Source organism: Malaclemys terrapin, chromosome 2 (assembly GCF_027887155.1).
Source record: "Malaclemys terrapin pileata isolate rMalTer1 chromosome 2, rMalTer1.hap1, whole genome shotgun sequence".
NCBI classification, from domain to species: domain Eukaryota; kingdom Metazoa; phylum Chordata; order Testudines; family Emydidae; genus Malaclemys; species Malaclemys terrapin.
In genome coordinates this window covers 163,317,218-163,331,047 of record NC_071506.1, presented here as the reverse complement: position 1 = coordinate 163,331,047, position 13,830 = coordinate 163,317,218, and the positions used below count along the sequence as shown (strand labels likewise).

General features: G+C 38.1%; 1 protein-coding gene across 5 annotated transcripts in view; it reads left to right on the top strand.

Annotated features, from left to right (window-relative positions):
* Positions 1 to 13,830, top strand: part of ICE1 (interactor of little elongation complex ELL subunit 1) — a 75,976-nt gene that overhangs the window by 36,478 nt on the left and 25,668 nt on the right. For 3 of the 5 annotated variants that reach the window (XM_054018239.1, XM_054018238.1, XM_054018241.1), the window contains exons 13-16: positions 1,221 to 1,594; positions 2,497 to 7,539; positions 8,149 to 8,317; positions 11,175 to 11,335. In XM_054018239.1, the coding sequence (XP_053874214.1) occupies positions 1,221 to 1,594; positions 2,497 to 7,539; positions 8,149 to 8,317; positions 11,175 to 11,335 (5,747 nt within the window). The remainder of the gene's footprint in view (positions 1 to 1,220; positions 1,595 to 2,496; positions 7,540 to 8,148; positions 8,318 to 11,174; positions 11,336 to 13,830) is intronic. The other 2 variants (XM_054018240.1, XM_054018242.1) reach the window with 1 other exon arrangement.

Below are 13,830 nucleotides of genomic sequence, written 5' to 3'. Positions count from 1 at the left end.
GTAGTAAGAGAGAACTGAGAGGTGGTCATGCTTGCTCCACCTCGCATGCCCTGGGATGGGAAAACATGAGAGCATGCAGGTTTGCACTGCTGTTAAAAATATTCTGATCTCATGCGCAAGATGTTGCACTACAAGTGGGATCTATGTGTACAAAACATCGCTAAGAACCACAGATACTGTGAGTTTTATGTAACTTTTTTTTCTTTTCTGTTCTATCTGGTACATTAGCTTTTGGTGTCCTTGGAGATGGCGGTCAGACTGTAATGTTAAAGACCATTTCTTGTTTTGTCTAAATCTTGCATTTTGAGCTCTTGAGGACAAGTTCTGTCTTTGCTTTTTCTGTACAGTGTCTGGCACAATGGTGTCTTGATCCTTGGAGTCCTTAAGCACTTATATTATGAAATAATAAACTATAACCTCACAACATTGCTTTGTGTGTCAGTTAAGATTGGGCCTATGTTTAACACAGCATGGAGTCTAAAAAGCAAGAATGAAAAGTTAAGGCAACCAGCAGTTCTCTACCCAGAGAGATATTTCACCAACTGCCATACACCAGAGAGAATGCACTGTAATTTTGCCCCAGTAGGGATGCCAGCCTTCTATCACCCTCTTCCCTAAATTACACTGTCACCACCACCACCACCACCAGTTCAAACTCCCATCCCTTCTGCACATTTTTCTCTGAAACTACACACACTTAGGTGTGAGAGGATTTGCTGGAAGGCTGGAGTCTGTGCTGACACATCTGTTTGCAGAGTCTCGGGCCTATGTCAGTAAAGACACTATACTACACATTGTTCTAATATAAAAGAATGACCATTACGACATGCTACGTGTGTATCTATGGTTATAGAAATATATGTGAAATACTACATCATGTAGTTCTAGTGCATATATGCAAATGGACAGAGTTAAGGTTGTTCAAGTAATCTTGATTTTTGGCCTTTTCTGACTCGAGTCCTTAACTGTACATCTTTAATATTCCCAATATCTTTTTGACATGGTAATGTATAATTATATTTGAGAATATATGAAGGTCTGCATTTTAATCATAGTCCATGAATAATCTTTTTGAAAATGAAACTCCTTGATGCTTCTTACAGCTGTCTTTGAAAATATTTAGAAAATCATGACCAAAGTATGTTGAATCACAAAATACTATTAACTTGATAAAACAGAACGAAAAATACAAGAAACTGTTATATTTTTGTCTTTTGTAGAAGTTGCACAAACCCACCGAAAATTCAGGAAATCTGATGTCAAAACGCTTCACCCTCATTGTTCACCAGAAACCATTGAAAATCAAAGTTCCTTAACAGCTTTGCAGATAAAAGTAGACAAGGAGCCTCCTGGAGGTGATCAATTTGAGAGTAAGACCACCGAAGAAGGTCTGCAGGACTGTAATGGTGACAGTGCTTTTTATGAGGACAAAACTATAGAGGTGGTTGTACAGACAGACTTAACAGACAGTAGCTCAGAGACCTCTGATCAGGAACAAGAACAGCTTGGTGGAAACTTGCTTGATATATTGAACTGGGCAAGGCCTCTCCCCCCTCTTCTATCTCCTGTATGTTTTTCACCACTGGCTACACAGGTGAGTTACAGTAAGACTGAATTGGCAATAGCTCAGCTTCTCTAGTACTGCAAAAATAATTAAAGGGATTTGATAGGCTTGTCTAAAATATCGGTGGTGTTTGTATGTTTTCAAACACTTTATAGGGACTTTGTCACAATGTTTAGATCCAAATTTTAAGTTCATTTTTGCTGAGTTTTTTAAAATACACTGTATTTTGTGGAGAGAGAGAGAGACACACACACATAATCTCCTGTAATGCACTAAGCGTGCATGACTAAAATGATGGCATGACCATCAATAAATATACTGTACAATATACATTACAATCAGAATATAAGTACTGACTCAAAAGTCACCTCCACACTCATTAAAGTCCCCTGCATCCAGTACGTCTCATGCACTTGGAAAGTTTTTAGTTTGTTATAACTGCTTCATTAGGCTCTGTTGCCTGTTTACAGAAATCTGAATTTGAGAGAGAAACTCTGAAACTTGAGAGCCTAAAGATGTACTTGTGTTGATTTTAAGAACCTAACTTGAGGCACCAAGCATTGAAAAGTTGGCTCACAGTAACTTAAGCCTCCTTGTTTTACTACTGCCTGCTGTAGTCCTTTTCCCCTTCCTTTTTGTGGAATTCATTATTCCATAGTTTTCACCAGTTGGTATCTTAGAGCAAAGGTAGACACCAGAAACTGAATTGTTCTTTTGCCATAAAGGTGTTCCCTCTAGGCCATTATTAGAGAACATTGATAGAGAGACTTGTAATTCTGCTGTCCAAGCTGTACCTGTTTAAGTGGTTACATTTCATAAGTTCCCAATGCTTGCCAATACATTCACTTAAAAAAATATAATAGCCATAGAATTATACTGAATTTGAAAAACTGCAGTTTGAAAAACTGTCCTTTTGTATCTTTTAATTAAAGGATACTTTGTTTGGAGAATCCACTGATTCCAGTGATGAAGAAATTGATCATAATGCTCACATTGTGGAAAGTATTTTAGAAGAAGGCAAAGCAGAGTCACAGAGTAACACTAGCTTTATCAGTATGAAAGAAAGCAATGAAGATGAGAAATCACATGAACCTCATGATAGAGAAATCTCAACTAAATTGAGAGAGAATGAAGAGATGCCAATTTATATAGACACTTTCACAGCAAAATTAAGATACATTAAGGAGCAAGATGCTGAAGCAAAACGAACTGAGATGACTGTTTCAAGTATGAACACACTTGCCAATGAAGAACATTTGGAAGAGGATTCTGATAATATAGGACCTACAGAGACAGACCTAACACTGAAGGTAGCAACACCTAAACTGGAAGCTATCAATGAGAAGGAAGTTCACACTGACGAGATACAAATTAAAGATCAACCCTCTTCAGCTGTGTCATCTAACTTCCAATACTTGCAAGAAAAATCTAATGAACTAATACAAACAGAGAAGACTATAGTTATAAATGTAAATACTACAGCTAATTCCGAACATATGAAAGAAAGGTATAGTGAATTAATGGAAGCAAAGGAAGCTGAATTACCAGGAAAAGTAGAAACACCAAAACCAGCATCCACTCTCAGAGGGGATGTTCGCTTGCAAACTGGGGAACCCATCTTTGGAACTGAAAGTGTGTTGGTAACCCCTGAGAATTTTGAGGATGAGCCTAGTGAAGCGATGGGGAATGAAGAAATGGAAAATGAATCCAGCGACATACAAACAAAATCTAATGTAATAAATACAACACCCAGCATAGAAGAGCACATTGTAACCACAGAGGAGAGAATAATTGCTACAATAACCACAAAAGGATTCTGTGTAGAGACAAGTAATGAACCAAATCATAATGAAGAGGCAGATGTGAGATTTAGTTTCAGAAATTCTAAATCCTTTTCTGGAGCAGAGCATGATAATGAATTGATGTGTCAGTGTAATGGTGAGAGAACACTTCTGCAAACTGAAATAGACACTGAAGCTAAAGATATCTCCACTAAATCACAATGTGCTGAAGAAAAAATCAGCAATGAAGAGATACTGGATAAACAGTTTGAGCATATAAAACAACATGAAGTAAATGAAGAGGCTGGATTGGAAAACAATAATGCTTTTAGACATGACTCATTTATACTTGCCACTGAAAGAAGCAGAGATTCATTATATATGGATGGGGAAAACCACATTGCAGAGGTATGCAGAACTGCTCGCTCAATGTCTGATGGAGATGGGGAACAGCTCAGAACTGGAGAGCAGTGTGTTGAGGTCAATATAACTCAGCCTGAACAAAATATTTTCATTGGTAGTTCAGTAAACAAGGAAGATTTTCTAGAAACATATAAATTTTCTAAATCGCTCCATGTTATGGAAGTTGGAGAACTACAAGTTGCAGAGGAGGAAAGGTGTCTACAAGCTAAACTAGACCATGAACAAAAAGATGCTAATAACCTATTGCAAAAGAAACTAGATTTTGAAACTACGGTTATGTCACAAAACCCAGCATCTGGTATAAATGGAGAAAATGATCCACTAGAACCTGAGCAAATAGTTCGAACTAATCATGTATTACTTGCACCAGAGTGTGTCACAGAAAGAGCTAGTGAAGTGAGGCAGGCCAAAAATACATACATTGCATCAGAACAGAGGTCTTCCAAATTTCAAAATTTTATAAAAGTATTTCAACCTCAGGAGATTGAAATGGAAATGGAACACTCGGAACTTAGGGAGAGAAGCAGTGTGCCATTAGAAACTGAGAAAATAGATACTGTTAAGTCTGTCATAAAAGAAAGTGAACACTCTTCTTGGGCACAGTTTGTGAAACCTCTGGATTCATGTTCAGTAACTGAAAATTCTCAGTGTGAGGAAATAAAAGAGAAATTAAATGACAAACCGTGTGAGAGCGTGTTGATTCAGAACTGTAACAGTTCACCTGGTTTGGAAGAGAATGGTGTGGAGGAAGTAGAGACGAGAAACCAGATTTCAGATGTCTCCGATCAGGTTGTCTCTGAAAAAGATTCTATTGGAAAACCAGCTTTACCCATAGAAGATGTCTTGCAGACTGGAAGTATAGATACTAAAAAAATAAACTCACCTGTCACAGCGACAATTGGTTTGGAGAGCACAGCAGTGTTCGTTGATTTCACTGCTTTCAACTTTCAGGTGTGTGGTGAACCTTTCAAACAGAATTGCCAAGCGTTTGACACTAACAGTGAAGAAGAGTCTGTTACAGCACTTAGTACTGCTTCATCCCTAACTAGAAGAAATGAAAAATATAATGATCATGTTATCCAAAGTATGCCTAATTATTCTGTAGGAAATTTGGTGAAGGGCAAGACCATTCAGAATGATAAAGAAAAGATCAAGCCACTTGATTGTCCCAGTAATAAATATGACAATAAAAATAGAGCAGAAATTGAAAATGAAAAGGAGCAGCCAAATGCCATAGAACCACAAAAAACATTGATAGATATACAGATCTTTGGTACAAGTTCTGTTGACAGTGGTAAACATGTGGAAAAGGAAGCTAGTCTAGTTTTTGAAGAAGCAGAATGTGAAACATGTAGCTCGAAGGAAATTAGCACAGCTCTTTCTGTAATAAAAGAAACTTCACCTCAGAGAGTAGAGCCTCTTTGCTCTTCTGAAGGTCAGGTCAGACCTATAGAATATAGGCTTGATGAAACAATGAAGAACAATGACCAAGAATTGAACATTATTAAGATATCTGGAGAGACAAATGGGAATAAATCTTCTAAAAGTACTTCTGATGCTCCAAAGGAGACAGATGACTCTGAAGAGGAAGACTTTCCTTTTAGAAAGGTCAAGTATACAAAAGAGCATGAACGTTTTTTAGTGTCCAATGAGAAACTGAGAACTTTCTGGACTTATACAGTGGATGTGCCAGAAATTACCACAGCTGTTGATGAAAATGACAAAATGTGTGAACGCTCTCCTTCAGTGTACTCAGATGCACTAACAGATATGGCTATGCCTTGTATAACTCACCACTATCCAAGTATTGTAAAGGAGCAGTCATGTTTAACAGAAAAGGTTTATCCTAAAGGCAAACTTTTCTCAGCACATGGAATTGTATTCCATAATAATGAAAATAATGAGAGAGCTTCTGAATGTAGAGAAAATTCCAAAACAAGTGGGTCAGCATCTGACAATGAGACTAGCTTGATAAGATTAGAAGAATCGTTTACATCTGCTGAGGTATCAGAAAAGATCCCCACAAAACAAACTACTTCAGAAATTAATTTATCGTACCATATGTTAGCCAAGTGCTCAGAAACCTACAAACATGTTATAAAAAATAGTAAATTAGACACAAGTCTGTCTGGCAATTTCTTACAAATAAATGGTAATGAAAAACTTGCATCAAATATGGAACAAAGTGTGTCATGTGATGCTGGCATAGAAGGGTCTAAAGCACATACAGTGTTTTGTGAAGAATTAAACGATAAACAAAAAGAAACTTGTGTTGCTTTTGCCTCAGCAGATATCAACACAAATATTGTTCAAGAAGGCTGTCAGTCTTGTTTCGATGACCGTTACAGTGATGTTTTTCCTAATGAGACACATTTTCAAAGAAAAGGTAGAAAGTTTTTGACAGAATTCTATCAGCATCCAACCGTGTCTGATGAAATATCTGACCCTAGACCAGTCAATGAAACCTCTAAATCACAAAAAGCAATATTTGAAAACACACACATTGTGGACTCAGAGTCATCTCTAGATCTTCTATCCAAAACCAACAGTAGATCCAGGTGGAAAGTCCAGGAACCATCAGATGTCTTAAATGTTTCAGCCAAGACATCAATCCAAGCAGACCAGGGCAGACTAACACAGAGATTACCTCAAGGTAAAGGAAAAACAAGAACTCTGCAGGTCCAACTAACCCAGCCGGTTCTAGCCAATGCTGATACTTCTACACCAACCAAACGTTCACCTGAGACTATCAATAAAATTAGACAAGAGATAGGTCCACCTTTACCTCCTCTGCTCCCACCTCTGATAGCTACCCCTCCAAGAACTGTTCGTCCTGTTTCTCCGATAATGTCTTCATCTAGCCGGTCCTCTCTGCCATCTCCTCTTGATGGTCTTATTTCCCCTCTAAGAGTAACTCCAGTTCCTCCACTAATGTCTCCTTTGTCAGATGCTCCAAAGTACAAATCTCCCCCTATATTTTCCACTCCATCTCCCTCAGAGACAACAGTTGGTCGCAGAATCTTGTCCTCACCTTTGCAATTTTGTGCTGCCACACCAAAGCATGCACTTCCTGTGCCAGGAAGACTTCCTCCATCTGCAGCTGGTAGTTCTGCTTTAGATGTTCCTCAGGAAAACTCTGTGAAAATCTTGGACACTATGTATCCAGAGCTATCACCAAGAGCAAGAACACTCAACATTCTCAAAGGTAACATTCAGCCCAACAGGCGTGCCTCTTCAGAATACAAGAATGTACCAGGGCCAGTGAGTCAGTTCAGTGGGTTCAAAGCAATTTCTTCTACATCCACTGCTTTTGTTAAAACAGGGAGTAATTCAGAATCTCACAGTAATAAAGATAAAAAAGATTCAGGGAGTCAGAGTCATGTTGGAAAAAGGATATTGTCAGCCTCTATGCCGAGAAGTGCAAAGAGGCTGAGGCTAGACAGTGAATTGCCACAATTGGAGACTAAGGAAGATGTTGCAATCAAAGCTATAGGAGACTTAAATATTGAAGTACTGAGTGCTGCAGGTAAAACTGTCTCACTCAACAATTGTGAAATTAGGCAATTAGCAGCAAACTGCAATTCAGAATTGCCTTCACCAGTAGAGAATATTATTGATCCTGTGACTTTGGCACTGAAGAAAATTGCTGAATCCTGTTTTGATCTGTTACCTGTTATTCGGAGTCATGTGTACGTGGGAAATATTTTGAAGGTCCCGGTAATGAGAGATGAAGAGAAAGAAGTTGTCTATGAATTTGGTATCGCAAACAAGGTACATAGCATAATTCTGAATTTCATATTTTAATAATCCCCATTGTCCAACTAGAATACAAATGTGTAATAAATTAAACTAAATTAGCAGACAGGCCAATTGTAATACAGATATTTATACTGTTAAAATGGTCATAGCAGAAGGCTGCAAACTTTTGAACGTATTGCCTGGTTTTGGTTAGTCTAAAGTATCCCAAAATTTGCCTACCCGATTTTCATTGTTCATCTAGGTGTTTCTCCACTTATATGCCAGTCCTATTTAATAGGATGTTACTATAAATCTGTGCTATCTCATAACTTGAACATTTTTATTTTCATTTTATTTAAAGAAGGACAATGAAAAGTCACACTGTTCCTTCTGGTTTGCCTCTAGTTTATTATACTTTTCTGGCCTCACCTTGGTTACTTTTATTTTTATCTTTTTAAATTTGTTGCAAGTTTCACCATGCGCATTTTTAGTACAATTACCAAGAGCAGGGTATTTCTTTCAGGGACCATGTCACAACTATTTACTCAGCAAACTCAGAATAATACTTTAATCTTGTGAAGGTCTGTCAACTGTACTGTGGATAATGAATGTTAATAAAAATGCTTTTGTGTGTTGTTACAGCATTTAGCAGAGCCATTGCTGCATGCTATTCTCAATAAACTGAAGACTCAGAAGATGTCTTTGAATCACAATTTCACTCAGGCTCTATGTAGAGTATACATAGGAATCTGTCGGCAGTTGGGAGATTTGGAAAGAGCCCGCCTCTTCTGCTACAGCTTACTTAAGGAAGGTATGGTGTGGCATAGCCATTTTGTGTTTGTATGTTTTTTCTTTCTAGATTGTGTTTTTTCATCACATGCTTCATAGATATTTATTTTAAACTTCAATGAAAGCTGTTTAAGCAAACAATCCCAAAACACATTATAGTTCTAAGAACTTGAAGGTGAATATCAAATATTAAAATTGTCTTAATTGATTTTCAACTGTCTGTATGGATTTTCAGTGTACAAGTTTAGAGAAATGCAAAGAATAAACAGAGTGCAAATAGCAACACATTAAATTATTTTATTTAAATCTAAAAAAAAATCGTAGCAAAAGGTTTGTTTGCAACATATGACTGCTTAACATTTTGTTTTAAACACTGTTAGAATCCCTGCCCTGCTTGGTACATTTATCTCATGGGAATCTCAGAGAGTCCCCTTGGGGGGTTCTAATCTTGTTCTCTTGGGAGTACCAGGATTTTCTTACCCTGTAGTCTGCTTTTGCATTGGCCTTCCTCCTGCAATTTTGTCTGATTCTCAAGAAACTTTGCTAACTTTCACTCTTGTCTTGAGAACAAACATAGCACTTATTGCAGGTTGCAGGTGGTGATGAGCTGTTTCAGTAGAGTTCACTGGTGAATCAGAATTATCATGAAGATAATTTCTTCATGTTCACCAGTATCTGCTCCCTTCCATCCATGTGTGCATGTATTTCTTTCCCTCTGTCCATGGCTATGGAGCTCGGAGTTAAAATTCTTCATATATATAGTTTAGCAGCATTTATGTTCATCATATATAACATCTTTAACATATGAAGAAATCCTTCACTAACAGGATACAATACACACTAACAGACAAGGTCACATTCACCATACTGTATTGATACCAAGTTCTTCTTTGGGTGATTGTCCACATAGAGTCTGCTCAATGAGTATGCACATCTTGCATGCAAGATTGGACACTTTTAGCCATCAGAGTTAGTCACTGGTATGCCAGATTAGGGAGGTATCCCCAGTATCAACCTCGCCTCCACTGGCTGTAAAATGAAAATTTATTCCTTTTGCTGGGTGTAGTAGGGACTCATCTACCACCTGTCCACCTTTCCCTCCATGGGTAACACAGTGGGAGTCAGGAAAGGAGTCTAGAGAGGATCCCATGAGAGGTAGCAAAAAAAAGACTTGGCCCTCATAAGGAGTACCCCTCCTGACACCCTCCCCCCACCATGTGTCTCCAACCTCAGTTTTTCTACGTTTAGCAGCCATGGCCCTATTGGACATCCGGGGTGTATAGCCATACTCCAGAAAGCCTGCATCATCCTCTGTCTCTTCGGCTAGTTCATCCTCCCCTGAAGAGACAAATTAAATCACCTCCGATAAACTAGCCTTGGATACTGGAGAGGCAAGAAAAGGATAGTGAAGAAGAGCATCAGCTATGATCCCTGCTGCTATCTTCTCATTCTTCCCAGATGAGGCAGTGAATCTTTCTATAGCTGTCTTGGTGGATGAATTCAAGGTGTTGAAGGAGCTCATGAAACACATGGTGGAGACCTTGGATATACCGTTGGAGAGGTAGCTCAAGAGAAATAACAAACTCTTGGACATCGTTCATGCTTCTACCCCAGAGGGGTCACCATGCCCATAAATGAGGAACTACTTACTGCGTCTACAATGGCTGCTTCAAAATGAGTTGACAGGAGGCATCAGATCCCTGTAAGGGATTTGAATATATTTACGCCCATCTGGGACCAGGTTCACTTATAGTAGCAGCTAATCAGGAGAGATCCAAACTTAAATCTACTCAGAAAGAAGGACCCAAAAGAAATTGGACCTCTTGAGTTTTAAGGTGTACTTGCCAGCTAGCCTCCGGATGAGGGTGATTAATTACCAGTCCTGCTCTCCAAATATGACTATTATTATTTCAATTTGTAGACAGACTCACAAAGGAACAAGACAACACTTAGGATGTGAGGCTTAAGGAACTCAACTAAAGGCAGAGAAAGTTGAGAAGTGACATGGTTACTGGGTATAGGTACTTATAAATGGAAAAATATCTGATAGTGCAGGAAGGGGGTTCAACCTTGCTGACAAAGGTATAACAAGATTCAGTGGTTGGAAGTTGAACCTTGAAATAAGATACAGTTTTGCAGCCGTAAGAGTAATTAACAATTACCAGATGCTAGTGGTGGGACTCACCTTCACTTAGTCTTTAAAATTATGTTGGATATCATTCTAAAGGATCAAAGTTAATCCAGTTTGTGGAAGAAATTCTGTGGCCTGTGTGTGCGGGGGTCAAAATGGATGGCTGTGTTGTTGACCACTTCAGTAACACAAGAATTGGGTCATGCAATGGAATTAATAGGCAGCCAGTTTAAAACAAACCTAAGGAGTATTTCTTCACACAGTTCAGAGTCAACCTGTGGAACTCCTTGGCAGGGGATTTTGTGAAAGCCCAGAGGTATTACTAGGTTCAACAATGAAACCCCACACCAAAGGGGAAACAGTGCAACTAACTAGACTGTGTCAACTGCACAAAATAAACTGAAATATCTTTGTCAAATCTCATAATCTTGGGTTTGACTTTAATATGCCAAAAATCATTAATTTGAATTTTACTACCAGTTCCTACAATTCCTATTTAAAAGGTGAATGATTTTGAAGATACTGTGTATATGCCAAGACTGTATACCAATCTTCTGAAAATTATTTTAGTAAAGTAACTTAAAAATTTGTTTTAAATGTGCTAATGCATCTTGTGCACCTATTTCACACACTGGAAAAATTAGGAAAAATACCTGTAAGGAGTTAGCCTTTGCAATCTGAGCAGTAGATTTTAAAAAGGGTATTCAGAGTTTCTTTTTTGATTTATCCTTTCTCTTTTCTCTCCTAGACTTCCCAGAATCTGCCAAATTAACTTTGTTTATCACAAATGTGTGGGATGATATATTCTCCTTCCAAGGCGTGATTAACAAAGCTATGCAGTTAGTTGTCAGGAAACGTGCACGAGGAGAGGTGCTGAGCTGTCTGTGTCATTATCTCAGTTGGGAAAAGGTAATTTGCACTTTTACTGTTTGGGTAGGTCCCTTATGCCTGCACTGATTCCTATGAAAGATCAAAGTCTTGCAGACTAAAGGCAAAGAAGGCACACTGTACAAGTCCCCCACATAAACTGTTAAATTTCACAACTAATGCTGCAGCTTTTTATAGCTTTTTACTACTGTCAAGTCTCATTTTGTTAAAACCTTGATGGTTTATCTTTACACATGTATCCTTTTTCTTACTAAACCTTTTCTTTTTTTAAACTGTGCCTGCAAGTTTATTAGCTTGTCCCTGACTTTCCTGTTTTAACTCAGATTTTATAAAGCCTTGCCCCCCCCCTTCCAATTTTAGCTCTCACCCATAGCTTTCCTCTCTGCTCCATTCTAAAACTCATCACCCCTTCCATACCTTCCCCACCTTATCTCTATAGAAATAAAGGCCATTGTTGCTCCCCCTACATGAGATTATTTTTCTGGGATGACTTGCAAAACCACAGGTGAATTATGTTACTAACAAATAATATAGCCATCTCACTCAAGCTGATAAAACCTTTGTAACACACCAACACTTATATGCATACAGTATGTTTCATATCTAATGTAACAGGCTATAGAATACCTCTTTAGTGCATAACAGTATTACACTTCAGTAACTACATTCCATTTGATGTGGTAAAATGAGTTGCCTCCATTATAAACTTCTAAATCTGTCTACATCTTCATAAAGGACTTGTCTCTAGACAAGTTGTACCACTTTATACTATTATATTTAATGGTGTAACCTTCCTGTTGTGGATAGTTATATATTGGTATAAAAGTGTATTATACCAGTACAACAGTTCCTGTATGTGAAAGGGAATAAGCTACATTGGTATAAGACACTTTGGTACAGTATAACTGTGTCCAACATTAGAGATTCTACCAGTATAACCATTTCAGTTTAAAAAAAAAAAAAGACATAGGCCTGAGCCACACACAGTTGTATAAGAAAACAGTAGTATGATAATATACTTCTGTAGCAAAATGTGTAATTACTGATTCTTTGCGGGTATTTCTAGTTTTCTTTGGTGTCATTGCAGTGACTAGTTCAGCAGCTTTCACACCATTTCTCATTTATTTTCTGTAAATCCCTATGAGCTGGAAGTTTTGGCTGGTAGTGCATATTTCTCTGGGACGGATTCTTCCAATAGTGCAAAATATTAAATGGTTTGAATAAAAAGAAGTGCTACTTCTAAAGTAAGAGATGAGTGATTCTTGAAGAGTTGGAGCACCTCTAGGTTGCTTCAGAGCACATTTCTGAAGTGGTTGTTTTGTTTGTTGTGCAGGGTCCTTCAGATTTCTTAAATTTACAGCATAATTTACAAGTCAGATGAATAGTGTAAATTTACACATAATTAAAACATTTGTTTGAGTAACATGCCCGGAAGCTAAGACTAAACTGAGCAACAAATTTTATTTATAAATCGTGCACATCCTAGCTGCTTCCTGAGTTGTGGGTCACTCAGTTTTATAAATGTTGATGCAGATTAACTCTGAATAGGATAAGATGTGTAATCATTGCATGCTAGCAGAGTTTTCTTAACTTGTGGAGGGAAGGGGAAGAATTTAAAAACAAACTGAAATGTTTTGGGTATTTAACAGTTAAAAATTGCTATTGCTTCAGTTTGCTTTACTCTGAAATTTTTGGTAAATGACAAAATAACTTAACGTAAATGTTCTAAAGAGCTGGACCCATACCACTGCAGCATCAGTACATGCTGCATTGGAAACATTGGGGTGCTACCAGAGCATCTGTAGTAGTGTAGGGCAGGAAGAAAACCAGGCTGGATTCCTCCCATAGCCCCTCAGACCCAGCACATGAATATGTTAGCAACCTCTCCCATCTGCCCATGGGGCAACAACATAGGGCAGGAGGGAGAACTGATCTGGAGAGCCAGTGTGTGATACTGGTGACTTATTCCCATTCTGAGATAAGTGTACTCATGCTGCCTGCTAGTCTCATTCATTCCATGTCTCAAGTTTATGCCGTGCTGGAGGATTAGGGTTCAAGCCTGCTGCTGATGCATGATGGGGCAGTAGTTACAATTGTATAATAGAAATGTTTATCTTTTTCCTTTTAAAAAATCCCAACAAATCTTAGAAAATTACATACAAAAAAAATCTCTCTTTAAAATATAGATTGCAGGTCAAGTACTCATGAGTTTAAAAATGCCAGATTTACAGTTGCCTGTGCAACCTTAATTTTGTCCCCTTGTGTGTTTGCATTATGATGCAGTCTTTAATTACATGATCACATATTTGTTTTTTCCAATAGAATCCCTTTCTCACTCAGTGCACTGGGTGGACGCAGAAGGGGGCAGAATTAAGGTTGTAAGGCAATCTTAAAATTGGTGCTTCTACTTGAGGGCCTCTGAATTGCCACTCATGGGATTTAACACCTTTGTCATTGAGCTTCTGAACTGCCTTGAAAAGCAGTATCTGTTGGGTGAGGAGAGATCTTGCATGAAG